This window comes from Schistocerca cancellata, chromosome 3, assembly GCF_023864275.1.
Source record: "Schistocerca cancellata isolate TAMUIC-IGC-003103 chromosome 3, iqSchCanc2.1, whole genome shotgun sequence".
Lineage (NCBI taxonomy): Eukaryota > Metazoa > Arthropoda > Insecta > Orthoptera > Acrididae > Schistocerca > Schistocerca cancellata.
The window spans coordinates 12,111,607-12,129,998 of record NC_064628.1 but is presented as its reverse complement, the minus strand read 5'-3'; the positions used below and the strand labels follow the sequence as shown (position 1 = coordinate 12,129,998).

Below are 18,392 nucleotides of genomic sequence, written 5' to 3'. Positions count from 1 at the left end.
GGCCGATTCCGCAGGTACCTGATTGGTCGGCGCCCGGGATCAGTCACTGGTCCAGGAGCCTTTATAGGACCGCACAACACAGCATCTCGACACTTCGCTTGAAGATGATGGGTACGAAACCCTTCGAAACGTTGCGAGAAGACGACGCCTTTACTCGGCTGATCACCCGAGAAGATTTCACGTATACCTTAAAAGTTATGAGCACTTGTTTGTTAGAATAGTTGTGTTCCAAAGCACCAAAGATGAACAGGTGCTCATAGCTGTTACAGTGTGCATTTTAGAGCACATGTTTACTGGACATTTTTTTTCTTGTTTTGGTCCATACTACAACTTCCCAAAATATGGAAAGCAAAGAGCATGCAGGAGAAGAGGTTTGTTTCACAATATCGAAAATCAAGAATACCTCATAGCTCTTTAGGTATGCATTTTAGAACCCATGTTTTGTTGACATTTGTGCTTCTATTATCATGTGCTTTCAGCCATGTAAGTTTGCCCCATCCACTTTGATGCACCCTGTATATATTATTAATCAATTGCAACAGTTTCACTCCTGCTTGGTTAAGCTGTGTTATAGCTTTAAGTATCAACTTTCGTAAATTTTCAAGTCAGCAATGGCGTATACTTTCCTTGTTAAATAGCATGTATGCCATGTGAAATTGTTATGGTAGATATTTTTGTAAGTACACTTAATTTTTCTGACTAATAATTCTCATAAAATGTAATGTGTTTTGAGATTCACAGTGAAGATGAACCATTTCATAACCAATAGTGAATATTTTTTATAAGACAGAACAATGTGTATCATGCGTTTCCCTGAGTATATCAATGCTGACTCTTCAAGCATTCCCGGCAGATGTGTTGTAAACTGTCTTCATAGGTTTGATGCCGGATCACGTTGTGCAAATTCCACAATATTTCCTCGGAGCAAGTATCCAACATCTTCAGGTGGTTCAACCTTCCTCGTGGCCAGGTACAACTGACGGTATCCGCACACCGACACCCGTTTTTAGAAAATGCGCACGAAGAATGCCCAGCCGCGGAAATCGCACATGCACAGTGATTTTTCATATTCAAACTCTGCCAAAAATCGCAAAGCGGCTCTCCTGCACATGGGCTGTACACTGTTATTGTCAACAGTGTGGCCAGATGTTACTCACCAGTGGCCATACTAGACCAATGTTATGATGGGCCTGTTATCAAAGAATCTTGGTTTTGTTAGATTGCAATCATTGGACCTGTTAGTAAGTTTCGATGTTGTGTCTTTATTTACAAAGGTGCCCTAGCAGAACTTTTTATAGCTCATTATAAACAAGTTTGAGGAGGACATAGTAACATTATTCAAACACGTGCTTTCTTCAACGTACTTCTTATTTCAAGACCAATATTTTGAACAAGTGGACGGTGTCGCCATGGGAAGCCCTCTGTCTCCTTTGGTGGCCAATTATTTTATGGAGGACTTTGAAGGAAAAGCACTACAGTCAGCCACTCTCAAACCCTCTTGTTTTCTGCCGTATGTGGATGATACATTTGTGGTGTAATCACATGGACTTGATACTCTACCTACGTTTCTTCAGCATCTGAATTAGCTCCATCTGAATATGAAATTCACATTGGAGGTGGAAAAAGATGGTACTTTACCTTTTCCTGATGTCTTGGTATGAAGGACAGCAGATGGAACCTTGGGACACAGCATCTACCGCAAGGCAACGCATACAGATCTATATTTGCAGGCCACAAACTGCCATCACCCTGCACAATGCGGTAGTGCATTACGTACGTTAGTTCATAGGGCATATGTGGTATCTGATCCTGAGAGCCTGTTGAGTGAAATACAACATTTGAAGACAGTGTTCCAACAAAACAATTATTCTGAGAGACAAATAGGTAATCCATCCAGGCCCAGGTGAATTCTGTCTGTGGAGCAGAATGAAGATTGAAGGCACCCACCACTTTGGCCTTTTTGCCATATTCTGGTGCCATGTCATCAAGAATCAGAAGAGTCTTTGGAAGATACGGAATTAAGTGTGTTTTTCAACCATCTGCAAAACTGAGAAATCTGCTGTGCTCGGTTAAGGATGACTTTGGACTGAGGAAATGTGGTGTGTACAAAATTCCTTGTCAGTGTGGGGCAGCGTATATAGGCCAGACATGCAGCACAGTGCTAGAACGCTGCGATGAACATCAGCGTCATACACGCCTTCGTCAACCGGAAAAGTCGGCAATTGCGGAACACTGTCTGAATACAGGACATCGTACGATTTATGAAAAGACAGAAGTTTTATCTTTGGCGTCATCTTTCTGGGTCTGCATCATTAAGGAAGCAATACATATCCGTACAGCCAATAATCTCATCAACAAGGACACTGGATTTCAACAGATCACAGACTGGAACCCTGCATTGGCTGCTATTAAATCATGACTCAAAAATTAAGATTCTTTGATAATAGGCCCGTCATAACACTGGCCTAGTATGGCTGTTGGTGCGTAACGTGTGGCCGCACTGTTAACAAACACGGCTTACAGTGCAAGCGTGTGAGAGCTGTTCTGCGATTTTCGGCAGAGGGAGACTGAATATGGTAAATCACTGCACATGCACGATTTCTGCGGCTGCGCATTCTTCGTGTGCGTGTTCTAAAAATGGGCGTCGGTGTGCGAATACAGTCAGTCATACCTAGCCACGAGGAAGGTTGAACCACCTGAAGATGTTGGGCAGTTGCTCTGAGGATATATTGTGGAATTTGCACAACATGATCCAGCGGCAAACCCGTGAAGACTATTTATTATATCGATGCTGTTGGCAGTTTCCTGAAAAAAAATTTTTTTGGTGGAAGTAGGTTGGAACTGTTGTAAAGAAGGTACTGTATGTGGTTTCATTTGGTTTTCATCAGTGGGGTGTGTTGTGAAAAATTAGTTTGACTGCAAAGAAGAAGTAAATGAAATAATGTCCTGTACAAGTCCTGCATGATTGAAATTAGTTTTGGGGCTGAAGGTGAGGCCATTAGAAAGTTCTTGCAATTAGATTTTAATGCAAAGATGAGGCATTTAAAAAGTACTGAGACTTCTTTAGGGGTCAGAGCTTTATCAGAAAGGTTGACAACACTGTTATAGAACGGGTGTTCTGGAGCAGTGTGTTTCATAAAAGATGGGGAAAGTTTTTGGGAATGCTAGAGAAAAGACTCCACTCCATACATGGCCTCAAATAGCTTCTCAACGCCTTAGGTCCATCTCAAAACGTGACACCTGAATCCATCTCCCTCCTCACACCAGCAAAACCATGCACTACTACCTCTTACCTATTCCTCAAGCTCCACAAACCCAACCTCACACGTCTCCCTACTTATCGTCCCCTTGTGGCTGGGTACAATGCTTCCACAGAGCAGACCACTTCCTTTGTTGACCAACACCTCCAAACTATTGTCCATAACTTCCCATCCTACATTCAAGACACTGCTCACTTCGTTGACCACCTCTCCACATTTTCTGTCCCGTTACCACTTGACTCCAAATGGGACATCCTTGTACACCAACGACACCGTTCCCATGGCCTATAGACCATGGAACACTACCTTTCCCAATGTCCTCCTCATACCAAACCCACCACTTCTCTCCTAATCCTCCTAGCCAACCACATCCTGTCCCACATTTATTCCACTTTCGTAGGCCAAATCTCTAAACATATCTGTAGTACTGCCATGGGTATTTGCATGGCACCATCCTGTGCCAACTTATTTATGGCCCATCTGGTGGAATCCTTCCTATGCAGTCATAATCTAAAACCTGTTGTCTGGTTCAGATTAATTAATGATTTTTCATGGTCTTTCCACATGGCAAGGATAACCCTTGCTCTTTCTACCATAACTTAAACACCTGCTCCAAAATCCACATCATCTCGTCCTTCTCAACTCTTCCTTACAGCCTCATCATCCTTGGATGCCACATCTGCAGAGGAATGGAGGAGTTGATGAAATATGCCAATAGCCTTACCAGAAACTTTACTAACAGATGCAATCCTATCCAGCTCACCCATAAGCAATTCTCCTGTGTCATCTGCTCCTCTGATACTGATAAACCTGTTAACCAGCCAATGCTCAGCACTCCTCTGATTACTCAGTATCACCCTGGTCTTGAGAAGCTCAACCATTCCATCCGCCAGGGCTTCGACCACCTTTCGTCATGCCCTAAGGTGAGGGATATCCTACCTAAAATCACACACTCGTGCCCACGCAACCTACAGCATATCCTTGTGTAGTCCTTTTCCAATCGCACTCCCAATACCATTCCCCATTGGTCCTTCACTTGTGTCCGTCTAGGTGCAAGACCTCCATACACCCACCCACCGTCTCCTACTGAAGTCCAGTCACATAAATTTCCTACCCAATAGAAGGCAAGGCAGTATGTGACAGCAGCCATGTTATGTATCAGCTGTGCTTCAATTACTGTACAACATACTACATGGGCATGACAAGTAACCATCTGTATACGTGAGTTAATGGCCACCACCAAGCTGCGGCAAACTGCAAACTTGACCACCAGTTGCAGAACATGCTGCACACCGCAACATAAATATCTTCAACAGCTGCTTCAGGACGCAGGCCATTTGGATACTCACTTTCAGCACAGTATAGACAGGTCTGTGCAAAAAATTCCGGAACATTCGCAATTTCGCATCAGTGGTGTGTTGGCACAAAATGCAGTTGGCATCCCTGCACACGCCTGTGTATAATGTGTAACTGTCGGAAGTTTCAACGTGTATGTCTGTTAGTTATTGTTCAGTGCTGTATCGAGTAGAATGTTGTGTCACACAGTTCGCGAATTTCGAGATGGCAGATTTAGAGGAGCAGCGTGGCTGCAAAAAATTTTGTATGAAACACAAGAAAAGCTTTACAGAGGCACACCAAATGATGAGGGAAGCCTATGGTGATGAGTGCTTAAGCCGTACTCGGTGTTACGAGTGGTTCACACAGTTTAAAAATGGCCGGATGGAAGTTAAAGATGACCCTCGTTCAAGACACCTTTTGACGTCTACTGACGATGCTCATGTCAAGAACATCAGAGAAATTGTGCATGCTAATCAAAGACTGGCTGCCTGAGAGATCACAGAAGAATATAACATTTCAGTTGGACCATGTCCGAAGTCCTGACACAGGATCTTGGAACGCATCATGTTGCTGTCAGGTTTGTCCCATGGCTCATGAGTGAAGACCATAGAGATCTTCACCTCGCAGTCTGACAAGAGCTTTTGGATCGCATAAATGAGAACAAGATATACCTTAAGAGAATCATAACTGGTGATGAAATGTGGGTCTATGATTATGACGTTGAAACCAAGGTTCAACCTTCACAATGGCTCAGGAAAGGTTCTCTAAGACCAAAATAAGCTTGTCACGTCAGGTCAAATGTCAGAGCCCTGCTGATAGTTTTCTTTTGACTTTGAGGATTAGTTCATTATGACTTCATGCCACAGGGATAAACTGTTAATCAATGGTACTATTGGGACATGTTGCGACACCTGTTAGAAAATGTGAGAAGGAAACGGCCTGAAATGTGGTGAGACAATTCATGGGTCTTGCATCACAAAGACACACCTGCACATTCACTCCTGTTGGTGCATGACTATTGCACAAAAAATGAAATTACTGTGCTGCCTCATCCTCCGTACTCTCCAGACCTGGTCCCTGTGAACTTATTTTTATTTCCAAAGCTGAGAAACATGTTTGAAGGGATGAGGGTCTGCAATGACAGATGAGATAAAAGAAAATTCACACATGGCGCTTCGTGCGATCCGGCACACAAAGACTGCTTCCGGAAGTCGAAATGGAGTTGGGAGCGATGTATCAATTGTGGAGGAGAGTACTTCTAAGGAGACCCTGTACAGTAAGGAAAAGGTAAGAGTAGAAAAATTTTGTGGACAAAGTTCCAGAGTTTTTTTGAATAGACCTAGTACATGATGGGAATTGTCTGTTCAACACATCCTGTACTCTTGCAGTTCCCATGGCCTAGTCCTATGCTAACCTGTTCCCACTGCCTCATGTTGCCTTTTCCCTTCTCTCTCCTTGGGCATCAAGATCGTGCACCTTCTTCTGCCACTACTCTTCCTCTCATCCCCCCACTGTGTAGGCATTCTCCCTCTCCCTCTCCTCCCTCATTTTCAACCCCTCTCCCTTCCATTTCCCTCTTCATCTACACCTTTCTGTCCTTTCTTCCACTCCCCTTCCCCCTCTCCTCAGCTCCTTCCTCTCAGGTCTGCACCCTCCACAGTGCCCCTCCCTACCTCCACCTATCCGTCTTCCTAAATCTTTTTTTGTTGTACCCTCTGTTACTTTTTTCGTCTTGTTGTGTGACCGTGAGTTCTCATCTGTCAAAAGACCTGCCTCTTTCTTGCTACTCCTTCCTTGTCTCCTTCCCTACCCCCTCCCCACCTCCATCAGACAATTGCTTCCAATAATCAAGTATAAATAATTAGTATTGCTGTGTCCACGGGAGTGTGCTTTTAGATGTCTGTCTGGTTCGATGTATGAATGTGTGTACTATTGTTGGAAAAAAAGCTAGTGTGAGTGCTTTTTTCTGTTGTATGTTACAGCATTCTACATATTGATCTGTTATAGGTGAATGGTTGCATTTCCATTAGTTTACATAGTGTAGTATTAAAACATACACACAGTGAAATCTGTTTATTGTAAAACACCTAGAGAGGTTTATCAGTACAATCATCTGTGACTAGGTTAATAGATTATGGGTATTTTTCAGTCAGCACAGCAGAAAATGTCTTCTTAACTATTTGTTTGAAATTATTAACAGCATATCAACATGGTATTTGTTACTCTTTGCAGGGTACAAAATTTGTAGATACTGTGGCTCGGCTGATGGAGCGGTTGCTGGAATACAGGTGTATTATAACAGATGAAAACAAGGAAAACCGAATGAGTTGTACTGTGAATTTACTGGTATGTATCATAACATCTGTTAATGCCAGGAAGAGAATGTGTTTTTGTTTTAATCTTGTGCATGTGCAAGGAGTTAAACAGCAGTTAGTAAAATTACCTGTAGATGTTGCTGTAGGATTTAACTTCATCTTGTTAACTCTGTATGAACATTAGTTCTCTCAAACACTGAAATAAAGAATTTTGCATAGTTTGCTCCGATTCGTTTTGCCTATGATAGTCCATATTACTTTTACACCTGAAGCAAAGCACAAAATTTCTATTAGTCTTTGTTAATAGTATTATTTTAATAACTGCTGTCAACATGATAAATAAGATGCTAACTATATTGTGAAAATGATAAAATTACAAAGAGAGAAATTGGCTGCCTTCTGGAAGTGAAATCATTTTCCACAAGATGACTCATTTAAAAGTGGGGGAAAAAACTGTTACTACGTTTCAGAAAAATTAGCTTTTTCAAAGTCAAAAAATAGTAGGTTGGAGTGCTAGATTTAATCCCCTGAAGATGTTTGTAATTTTATGACAAGGTTACCTTTGGGAGGGGAGGGGGGGCTACAACCCAATTACATAAATTTTAATCTAGGCCTGAGGTGGGTAGAGTTACATGGTTACATTGTCAGATAGTTGGAAGGGGGGGGGCAGGGGGAGGAAGAAGGGACAGTAGAGAGAAAGGGGGTTTGTGGGGGGGGGGGGGGGTGCATGGAGAAGATTGTGTTAGTGTATTAGGGCATATATATGCTTGTACAGGAAGTGAGAAGAGGCACCTAAGCAGGAGGCGAGGTACATGTCCGCTAGAATAAACATATAAGAAATAGTACAGGAATAAGGTTGTGGACATGTAGTGAAGGAAAGGAAGATGCAGGTGAAAGGGGACAGGACAGGACAACATAGTAAAAAAGTGTATTGAGTCCAAGTGGAATTGTTGGTGCAAAGGATGCATTGTTAGGTCGTCTCCTACTTCAGAAATTCAGGAAAGATGGTCTTGAGGAGTAACCTTCAGTTAACAGATTGTGAAACAGGTAGGAAAGTCAGCTACATTGTTGTGTGCTGCATCATATGGAGTTGGGTGGTCTGTGTGTGTGTGTGTGTGTGTGTTTATATATATATAGTTATAATAGAAGGAAACATTCCATGAAGGAAAAATATACCTAAAAACAAAGATGATGTGACTTACCAAATGAAAGTGCTGGCAGGTCGACAGACACACAAACGAACACAAACATACACACAAAATTCAAGCTTTCGCAACAAATTGTTGCCTCATCAGGAAAGAGGGAAGGAGAGGGAAAGACGAAAGGATGTGGGTTTTAAGGGAGAGGGTAAGGAGTCATTCCAGTCCCGGGAGCGGAAAGACTTACCTTAGGGGGAAAAAAGGACGGGTATACACTCGACACCCCGCACCCCTACCTTCTACCTTCTTCCTAAAATTCACAAACCCAATCATCCCGGCCGCCCCATTGTAGCTGGTTACCAAGCCCCCACAGAACGTATCTCTGCCTACGTAGATCAACACCTTCAACCCATTACATGCAGTCTCCCATCCTTCATCAAAGACACCAACCACTTTCTCGAACGCCTGGAATCCTTACCCAATCCGTTACCCCCAAAAACCATCCTTGTAACCATTGATGCCACTTCCTTATACACAAATATCCCGCACGTCCAGGGCCTCGCTGCGATGGAGCACTTCCTTTCACGCCGATCACCTGCCACCCTACCTAAAACCTCTTTCCTCATTACCTTAGCCAGCTTCATCCTGACCCACAACTTCTTCACTTTTGAAAACCAGACATACCAACAATTAAAGGGAACAGCCATGGGTACCAGGATGGCCCCCTCGTATGCCAACCTATTCATGGGTCGCTTAGAGGAAGCCTTCTTGGTTACCCAGGCCTGCCAACCCAAAGTTTGGTACAGATTTATTGATGACATCTTCATGATCTGGACTCACAGTGAAGAAGAACTCCAGAATTTCCTCTCCAACCTCAACTCCTTTGGTTCCATCAGATTCACCTGGTCCTACTCCAAATCCCATGCCACTTTCCTTGATGTTGACCTTCACCTGTCCAATGGCCAGCTTCACACGTCTGTCCACATCAAACCCACCAACAAGCAACAGTACCTCCATTACGACAGCTGCCACCCATTCCACATCAAACGGTCCCTTCCCTACAGCCTAGGTCTTCGTGGCAAACGAATCTGCTCCAGTCCGGAATCCCTGAAGCATTACACCAACAACCTGACAACAGCTTTCGCATCCCGCAACTACCCTCCCGACCTGGTACAGAAGCAAATAAACAGAGCCACTTCCTCATCCTCTCAAACCCAGAACCTCCCACAGAAGAACCACAAAAGTGCCCCACTTGTGACAGGATACTTTCCGGGACTGGATCAGATTCTGAATGTGGCTCTCCAGCAGGGATACGACTTCCTCAAATCCTGCCCTGAAATGAGATCCATCCTTCATGAAATCCTCCCCACTCCACCAAGAGTGTCTTTCCGCCGTCCACCTAACCTTCGTAACCTCTTAGTACATCCCTATGAAATCCCCAAACCACCTTCCCTACCCTCTGGCTCCTACCCTTGTAACCGCCCTCGGTGTAAAACCTGTCCCATGCACCCTCCCACCACCACCTACTCCAGTCCTGTAACCCGGAAGGTGTACACAATCAAAGGCAGAGCCACGTGTGAAAGCACCCACGTGATCTACCAACTGACCTGCCTACACTGTGATGCATTCTATGTGGGAATGACCAGCAACAAACTGTCCATTCGCATGAATGGACACAGGCAGACAGTGTTTGTTGGTAATGAGGATCACCCTGTGGCTAAACATGCCTTGGTGCACAACCAGCACATCTTGGCGCAGTGTTACACCGTCCGGGTTATCTGGATACTTCCTACTAACACCAACCTATCCGAACTCCGGAGATGGGAACTTGCTCTTCAATATATCCTCTCTTCCCGTTATCCACCAGGCCTCAATCTCCGCTAATTTCAAATTTCCGCCACTCATACCTCACCTGTCATTCATCAACATCTTTGCCTCTGCACTTCTGCCTCGACTGACATCTCTGCCCAAACTCTTTGTCTTTAAATATGTCTGCTTGTGTCTGTATATGTGTGGATGGATATGTGTGTGTGTGCGAGTGTATACCCGTCCTTTTTTCCCCCTAAGGTAAGTCTTTCCGCTCCCGGGACTGGAATGACTCCTTACCCTCTCCCTTAAAACCCACATCCTTTCGTCTTTCCCTCTCCTTCCCTCTTTCCTGATGAGGCAACAATTTGTTGCGAAAGCTTGAATTTTGTGTGTATGTTTGTGTTCGTTTGTGTGTCTGTCGACCTGCCAGCACTTTCATTTGGTAAGTCACATCATCTTTGTTTTTAGGTATATATATATATATATATATATATATATATATATATATATATATATATATATAATAGAGGGAAACATTCCACGTGGGAAAAATATATTTAAAAACAAAGATGATGAGACTTACCAAACAAAAGCGCTGGCTGGTCGAAAGACACACAAACATACACACAAAATTCTAGCTTTCGCAATCAACGGTTGCCTCGTCAGGAAAGAGGGAAGGAGAGGGAAAGACAAAAGGATTTGGGTTTTAAGGGAGAGGGTAAGGAGTCATTCCAATCCCGGGAGCTGAAAGACTTACCTTAGGGGGAAAAAAGGACAGGTATACACTTGCGCACACACACACATATCCATCCACACATACACAGACACAAGCAGACATTTGTAAAGGCAAAGAGTTTGGGCTTTACTGGTATAGGGACTGATGGAAAGAAGGGTTGCAGCCAATAACAATAATGATAACAATAACAAACGTGATTGTTGGGTTCAAATTAATGATATGAATATAATAGAGGGAAACATTCCACGTGGGAAAAATATATCTAAAAACTCTTTGCCTTTACAAATGTCTGCTTGTGTCTGTATATGTGTGGATGGATATGTGTGTGTGTGTGCGAGTGTATACCCGTCCTTTTTTCCCCATAAGGTAAGTCTTTCCGCTCCCGGGACTGGAATGACTCCTTACCCTCTCCCTTAAAACCCACATCCTTTCGTCTTTCCCTCTCCTTCCCTCTTTCCTGATGAGGCAACAGTTTGTTGCGAAAGCTTGAATTTTGTGGGTATGTTTGTGTTCGTTTGTGTGTCTGTCGACCTGCCAGCACTTTCATTTGGTAAGTCACATCATCTTTGTTTTTAGGTATATTTTTCCTTCGTGGAATGTTTCCTTCTATTATAACCATATATATATATATATATATATATATATATATATATATATATATATATATATATATATATATATATATACACACACCTAAAAACAAAGATGATGTGACTTACCAAATGAAAGTGCTGGCAGGTCGACAGACACACAAACGAACACAAACATACACACAAAATTCAAGCTTTCGCAACAAACTGTTGCCTCATCAGGAAAGAGGCAACAGTTTGTTGCGAAAGCTTGAATTTTGTGTGTATGTTTGTGTTCGTTTGTGTGTCTGTCGACCTGCCAGCACTATCATTTGGTAAGTCACATCATCTTTGTTTGAGGGAAACATTCCACGTGGGAAAAATATGTCCAAAAACAAAGATGATGAGACTTACCAAACGAAAGTGCTGGCAGGTTGATAGACACACAAACATACACACAAAATTCAAGCTTTCGCAACCAACGGTTGCTTCGTCAGGAAAGAGGGAAGGAGAGGGAAAGACGAAAGGATGTGGGTTTTAAGGGAGAGGGTAAGGAGTCATTCCAATCCCGGGAGCGGAAAGACTTACCTTAGGGGGGAAAAAGGACGGGTGTACACTCTCGCAATCGCGCCCGCGCACACACACACACACACACACACACACACACACACACACACACACACACACACACATACATCCGCACATATACAGACACAAGCAGACATATGTAAAGGCAAAGAGTTTGGGCAGAGATGTCAGTCGAGGCGGAAGTACAGAGGCAAAGATGTTGAATGACAGGTGACAGGTGAGGTATGAGCGGCGGCAACTTGAAATTAGTGGAGGTTGAGGCGTGTTGGATAACGTGTAGAAATGATATACTGAAGGGCAAGTTCCCATCTCCGGAGTTCTGACAGGTTGGTGTTAGTGGGAAGTAGCCAGATAACCTGGACGGTGTAACATTGTGCCAAGATGTGCTGGCCGTGTACCAAGGCATGTTTAGCCACAGGGTGATCCTCATTACCATCAAACACTGTCTGACTGTGTCCATTCATGCGAATGGACAGTTTGTTGCTGGTCATTCCCACATAGAAAGCTTCACAGCGTAGGCAGGTCAGTTGGTAAATCACATGGGTACTTTCACACGTGGCTCAGCCTTTGATCGTGGACACCATCCGGGTTACAGGACTGGAGTAGGTGGTGGTGGAAGGGCTTTACACCGGGGGCGGTTACAAGGGTAGGAGCCAGAGGGTTGGGAAGGTGGTTTGGGGATTTCATAGGGATGAACTAAGAGGTTACGAAGGTTAGGTGGACAGTGGAAAGACACTCTTGGTGGAGTGGGGAGGATTTCATGAAGGATGGATCTCATTTCAGGGCAGGATTTGAGGAAGTCGTAACTCTGCTGGAGAGCCACATTCAGAGTCTGATCCAGTCCCGGAAAGTATCCTGTCACAAGTGGGGCACTTTTGTGGTTCTTCTGTGGGAGGTTCTGGGTTTGAGGGGATGAGGAAGTGGCTCTGGTTATTTGCTTCTGTACCAGGTAGGGAGGGTAGTTGCGGGATGCGAAAGCTGTTTTCAGGTTGTTGGTGTAATGGTTCAGGGATTCAGGACTGGAGCAGATTCGTTTGCCATGAAGACCTTCCCTACAGCCTAGGTCTGCATAATATAAACCAATATGTCAAAATCTTGGAAGTACAACATATATGAATGTCAAAAAACTACAAAACTGGTTTTACCTACTGTTAATCCCAGATGTGAAGAAGCAAGCTGGGATATTTTTACTTTCCCTCTTGTTTTGCCATGTGCTCCCTTAAAATTCATTTTTTCAATTTTGAATTAAGTACCATTAACATACGTGAATATAATCTGCAAAGGTTGGCCCCCAGTTTTAAAGAATATAACACCAGATCTATGTTTGTGCTTAGTTTTATGTATGTAACTGATTTTATAATTTATTTGGACTATTCCTAGTTAGTATCTTTTGTTATAGGGTGAAATCAGTAATTGTTTCATAACTTAAATTCTATTGTTGATGTATAAACAAATATAAATTTTGTACTAATTATGAGCATTTGGGACATGAAACACTAGCATTCCTAAAGGATCTATTTGTCTCTATTTTGAAACATGTTAGCAAATCCAGCCCTTAATTAATTCAAAAGTAATTAATATTTTTGTCCAAAGTATTGTCTCTGTAATGATATCTGTTAATGTCTTCATTTAAACAAATAATTTGGCTTAGTCCTCATAGTAGGAGAAACTGTTAAAAAGAAGGAAAGTTTCTATGTCTTCAGTTAATTTAATGAGTTAAGTTTTAATTGTAATTTCTGTAAATTTAACTTTAAACAATGTGTAGTTTCAGGACCTATTTTTGTGATGATATATGTTGTTGTTGTTGTTGTTGTTGTTGTTGTGGTCTTCAGTCCTGAGACTGGTTTGATGCAGCTCTCCACGCTACTCTGTCCTGTGCAAGCTTCTTCATCTCCCAGTACCTACTGCAACCTACATCCTTCTGAATCTGCTTGGTGTATTCATCTCTTGGTCTCCCTCTACGATTTTTACCCTCCATGCTGCCCTCCAATACTAAATAGGTGATCCCTTGATGCCTCAGAACATGTCCTACCAACCGATCCCTTCTTCTAGTCAAGTTGTGCCACAAATTTCTTTTCTCCCCAATCCTATTCAACACCTCCTCGTTAGTTATGTGATCTACCCATCTAATCTTCAGCATTCTTCTGTAGCACCACGTTACGAAAGCTTCTATTCTCTTCTTGTCTAAACTATTTATCGTCCATGTTTCACTTCCATACATGGCTACACTCCATACAAATACTTTCAGAAACGACTTCCTGACACTTAAATCTATACTCGATGTTAACAAATTTCTCTTCTTCAGAAACGCTTTCCTTCCCATTGCCAGTCTGCATTTTATATCCTCTCTACTTCAACCATCATCAGTTATTTTGCTCCCCAAATAGCAAAACTCCTTTACTACTTTAAGTGTCTCATTTCCTAATCTAATACCCTCAACATCACCCGACTTAATTTGACTACATTCTATTATCCTTGTTTTGCGTTTGTTGATGTTCATCTTATATCCTTTCTTCAAGACGCTAACCATTCCGTTCAACTGCTCTTCCAAGTCCTTTGCTGTCTCTGACAGAATTACAATGTCATCGGCGAACCTCAAAGTTTTTATTTCTTCTCCATGGATTGTAATACCTGCTCCGAATTTTTCTTTTATTTCCTTCACTGCTTGCTCAATATACAGATTGAATAACATCGGGGAGAGGCTACAACCCTGTCTCACACCCTTCCCAACCACTGCTTCCCTTTCATGCCCCTCAACTCTTATAACTGCCATTTGGTTTCTATACAAATTGTAAATAGCCTTTCGCTCCCTGTATTTTACCCCTGTCACCTTCAGAATTTGAAAGAGAGTATTCCAGTCAACATTGTCAAAAGCTTTCTCTAAGTCTACAAATGCTAGAAACGTAGGTTTGCCTTTCCTTAATCTAGCATCTAAGATAAGCCGTAGGGTCAGTATTGCCTCACGTGTTCCAATATTTCTACGGAATCCAAACTGATCTTCCCCAAGGTCGGCTTCTACTAGTTTTTCCATTCGTCTGTAAAGAATTCACGTTAGTATTTTGCAGCCGTGTCTTATTAAACTGATAGTTCGGTAATTTTCACATCTGTCAACACCTGCTTTCTTTGGGATTGGAATTATTATATTCTTCTTGAAGTCTGAGGGTATTTCGCCTGTCTCATACATCTTGCTCACCAGATGGTAGAGTTTTGTCAGGACTGGCTCTCCCAATGGCGTCAGTAGTTCTAATGGAATGTTGTCTACTCCCGGGGCCTTGTTTCGACTCAGGTCTTCCAGTGCTCTGTCAAACTCTTCATGCAGTATTATATCTCCATTTCATCTTCATCTAATCCTCTTCCATTTCCATAATATTGTCCTCAAGTACATCGCCCTTGTATAGACCCTCTATATACTCCTTCCACCTTTCTGCTTTCCCTTCTTTGCTTAGGACTGGTTTTCCATCTGAGCTCTTGACATTCATACAAGTGGTTCTCTTTTCTCCAAAGGTCTCTTTAATTTTCCTGTAGGCAGTATCTATCTTACCCCTAGTGAGATAAGCCTCTACATCCTTACATTTGTCCTCTAGCCATCCCTGCTTAGCCATTTTGCACTTCCTGTCGATCTCATTTTTGAGACGTTTGTATTCCTTTTTGCCTGCTTCTTTTACTGCATTTTTATATTTTCTCCTTTCATCAATTAAATTCAATATTTCTTCTGTTACCCAAGGATTTCTATTAGTTCTCGTCTTTTTATCTACTTGATCCTCTGCTGCCTTCACTACTTCATCTCTCGGAGCTACCCATTCTTCTTCTACTGTATTTCTTTCCCCCATTCCTGCCATTTGTTCCCTTATGCTCTCCCTGAAACTCTGTACAACCTGTGGTTTAGTCAGTTTAACCAGGTCCCATCTCCTTAAATTCCCACCTTTTTGCGGTTTCTTCAGTTTCAATCTGCAGTTCATAACCAATAGATTGTGGTCAGAATCCACATCTGCCCCCGGAAATGTCTTACAATTTAAAACCTGGTTCCTAAATCTTTGTCTTACTATTATATAATCTATCTGAAACCTTCTAGTATCTCCAGGGTTCTTCCACGTATACAACCTTCTTTCATGATTCTTGAACCAAGTGTTAGCTATGATTAAGTTGTGCTCTGTGCAAAATTCTACGAGGCAGCTTGCTCTTTCATTTCTTAGCCCCAATCCATATTCACCTACTACGTTTCCTTCTCTCCCTTTTCCTACTACCGAATTCCAGTCACCCATGACTATTAAATTTTCGTCTCCGTTCACTATATGAATAATTTCTTTTATTTCATCATACATTTCTTCAAGTTCTTCATCATCTACAGAGCTAGTTGGCATGTAAACTTGTACTACTGTAGTAGGCTTGGGCTTCGTGTCTATCTTGGCCACAATAATGCATTCACTATGCTGTTTGTAGTAGCCTACCCGCATTCCTATTTTTTTTATTCACTATTAAACCTACTCCTGCATTACCCCTATTTGACTTTGTATTTATAACCCTGTATTCACCTGCCCAAAAGTCTTGTTCCTCCTGCCACCGAACTTCACTAATTCCCACTATATCTAACTGTAACCTATCCATTTCCCTTTTTAAATTTTCTAACCTACCTGCCCGATTAAGGGATCTGACATTCCACACTCCGATCCGTAGAACGCCAGTTTTGTTTCTCCTGATAACGACATCCTCTTGAGTAGTCCCCGCCCGGAGATCCGAATGGGGGACTATTTTACCTCCGGAATATTTTACGCAAGAGGACGCCATCATCATTAACCATACAGTAAAGCTGCATGCCCTCGGGAAAAATTACAGCTGTAGTTTCCCCTTGCTTTCAACCGTTCACAGTAGCAGCACAGCAAAGCTGTTTTGGTTAGTGTTACAAGGCCAGATCAGTCAATCGTCCAGATTGTTGCCCCTGCGACTACTGAAGAGGCTGCTGCCCCTCTTCAGGAACCACACGTTTGTCTGGCCTCTCCACAGATACCCCTCCGTTGTGGTTGCACCTACGGTACGGCTATCTGTATCACTGAGGCATGCAGGCCTCCCCACCAACAGCAAGGTCCACGGTTCATGGAGGGGGGGAGGTGATATATAAGTGCCCAATTTTTCATCCTGAGACAGTCAGTCCACGGCCAAGTTTCAGACGAGGAACCTGTGTTGGTTAGAATGACAACAGTGCATCGACTTAACAGTGAAATAAGTGTTACACCAACTGGCCATGTGTTAAACCAATGACATTGTCTGTTTCCATACGTACCTGTTTATTCCTGCTTGTAGACGGCTGAAAATGGGTTAATGCCAAAATTGCAATCACAAAATTAAATTCAAACAACTGAAAGCAGGAGGAAATCCTTTAAAACATTTATAGAAGCTGTGGACCCATACAATAAGAAAATTTAAAAAAAAAAAAACTGTATGTTTTCTCATCTCTTCTTTACTTTTTATTTTAAAAATATTATGTGATCAAAAGTATCTGGACACCTGGCTGGAAATGACTTAAAAGTTCATGGTGCTCTCCATTGGTAATGCTGGAATTAAATATGGTGTTGGCCCACCGTTATCCTTGCTGACAGTTTCCACTGTCGCAGGCATAAGTTCAGTAGGGTGAGGGAAGCTTTTTTGGGGAATGGCAGCCCATTCTTCACAGAGTGCTGCACTGAGGACAGGTATTGATGTCAATCGGTAAGGCCTGGCATGTAGTCGGCATTCCAAAACATCCCAGAGGTGTTCTATAAGATTCAGGTCAGGACTCTGTGTGGGACAGTCCACTACAGGGATGTTATTGTTGTGTAACAACTCCGCCACAGGCCGTGCATTATGAACAGGTGCTCAGTCATGCTGAAAGATGCAGTCACCATCCTCGAATTGCTCTTCAACAGTGGAAAGCAAGAATGTGCTTAAAACATCAACGTAGGCCTCTGGTGTGATAGTGCCATGCAAAACAACAAGGGGTGCAAGTCCCCTCCATGAAAAACACGACCACACCATAACACCACTATCTCCAAATTTTACTGGGCATTCGCCATACCCACACTCTGCCATCGGATTGCCACATTGTGTACCGCGATTTGTCACTCCACACAACATTTTTCCACTGTTCAATCGTCCAATGTTTACATTCCTTACACCAAGCGAGGCATTGTTTGGCATTTACCTGCATGATGTGCGGCTTATGAGCAGCCACTTGACGGTGAAATCCAAGATTTCTCACCTCTCGCCTAACTGTCATAGTACTTGCAGTGGATCCTGGTGCAGTTTGGAATTCCTGTGTGATGATCTGGATAGATGTCTACCTATTACACTATGACCCTCTTCAACTGTAGGCAGTCCGTGTCAGTGAACAGACGAGGTCGGGCTGTCCGCTTTTGTGCTGTATGTGTCCCTTCACATTTCCACTTCGCTATCACACTGGGAACAGTGTACCTAGGGATGTTTAGGAGTGTGGAAGTCTCACGTGCAGACGTATGACAAAAGTGACACCCAATCACCTGATAAAGTTTGAAGTCCATGAGTTCTGCGGAGTGCCCCATTCTGCTCTCTCTCAATGTCTAATGACTACTGAGGCCGCTGATATTGAGTACCTGGCGGTAGGTGTCAGCACAATGCACCTAATATGA

General features: G+C 42.9%; 1 protein-coding gene across 1 annotated transcript in view; it reads left to right on the top strand.

Annotated features, from left to right (window-relative positions):
- LOC126176786 (dedicator of cytokinesis protein 1) overlaps window positions 1–18,392 on the top strand; it is a 475,112-nt gene that overhangs the window by 288,918 nt on the left and 167,802 nt on the right. The window contains exon 23 of the mRNA XM_049923958.1: window positions 6,831–6,944. Coding sequence (XP_049779915.1) covers window positions 6,831–6,944 — 114 coding nt within the window. The remainder of the gene's footprint in view (window positions 1–6,830; window positions 6,945–18,392) is intronic.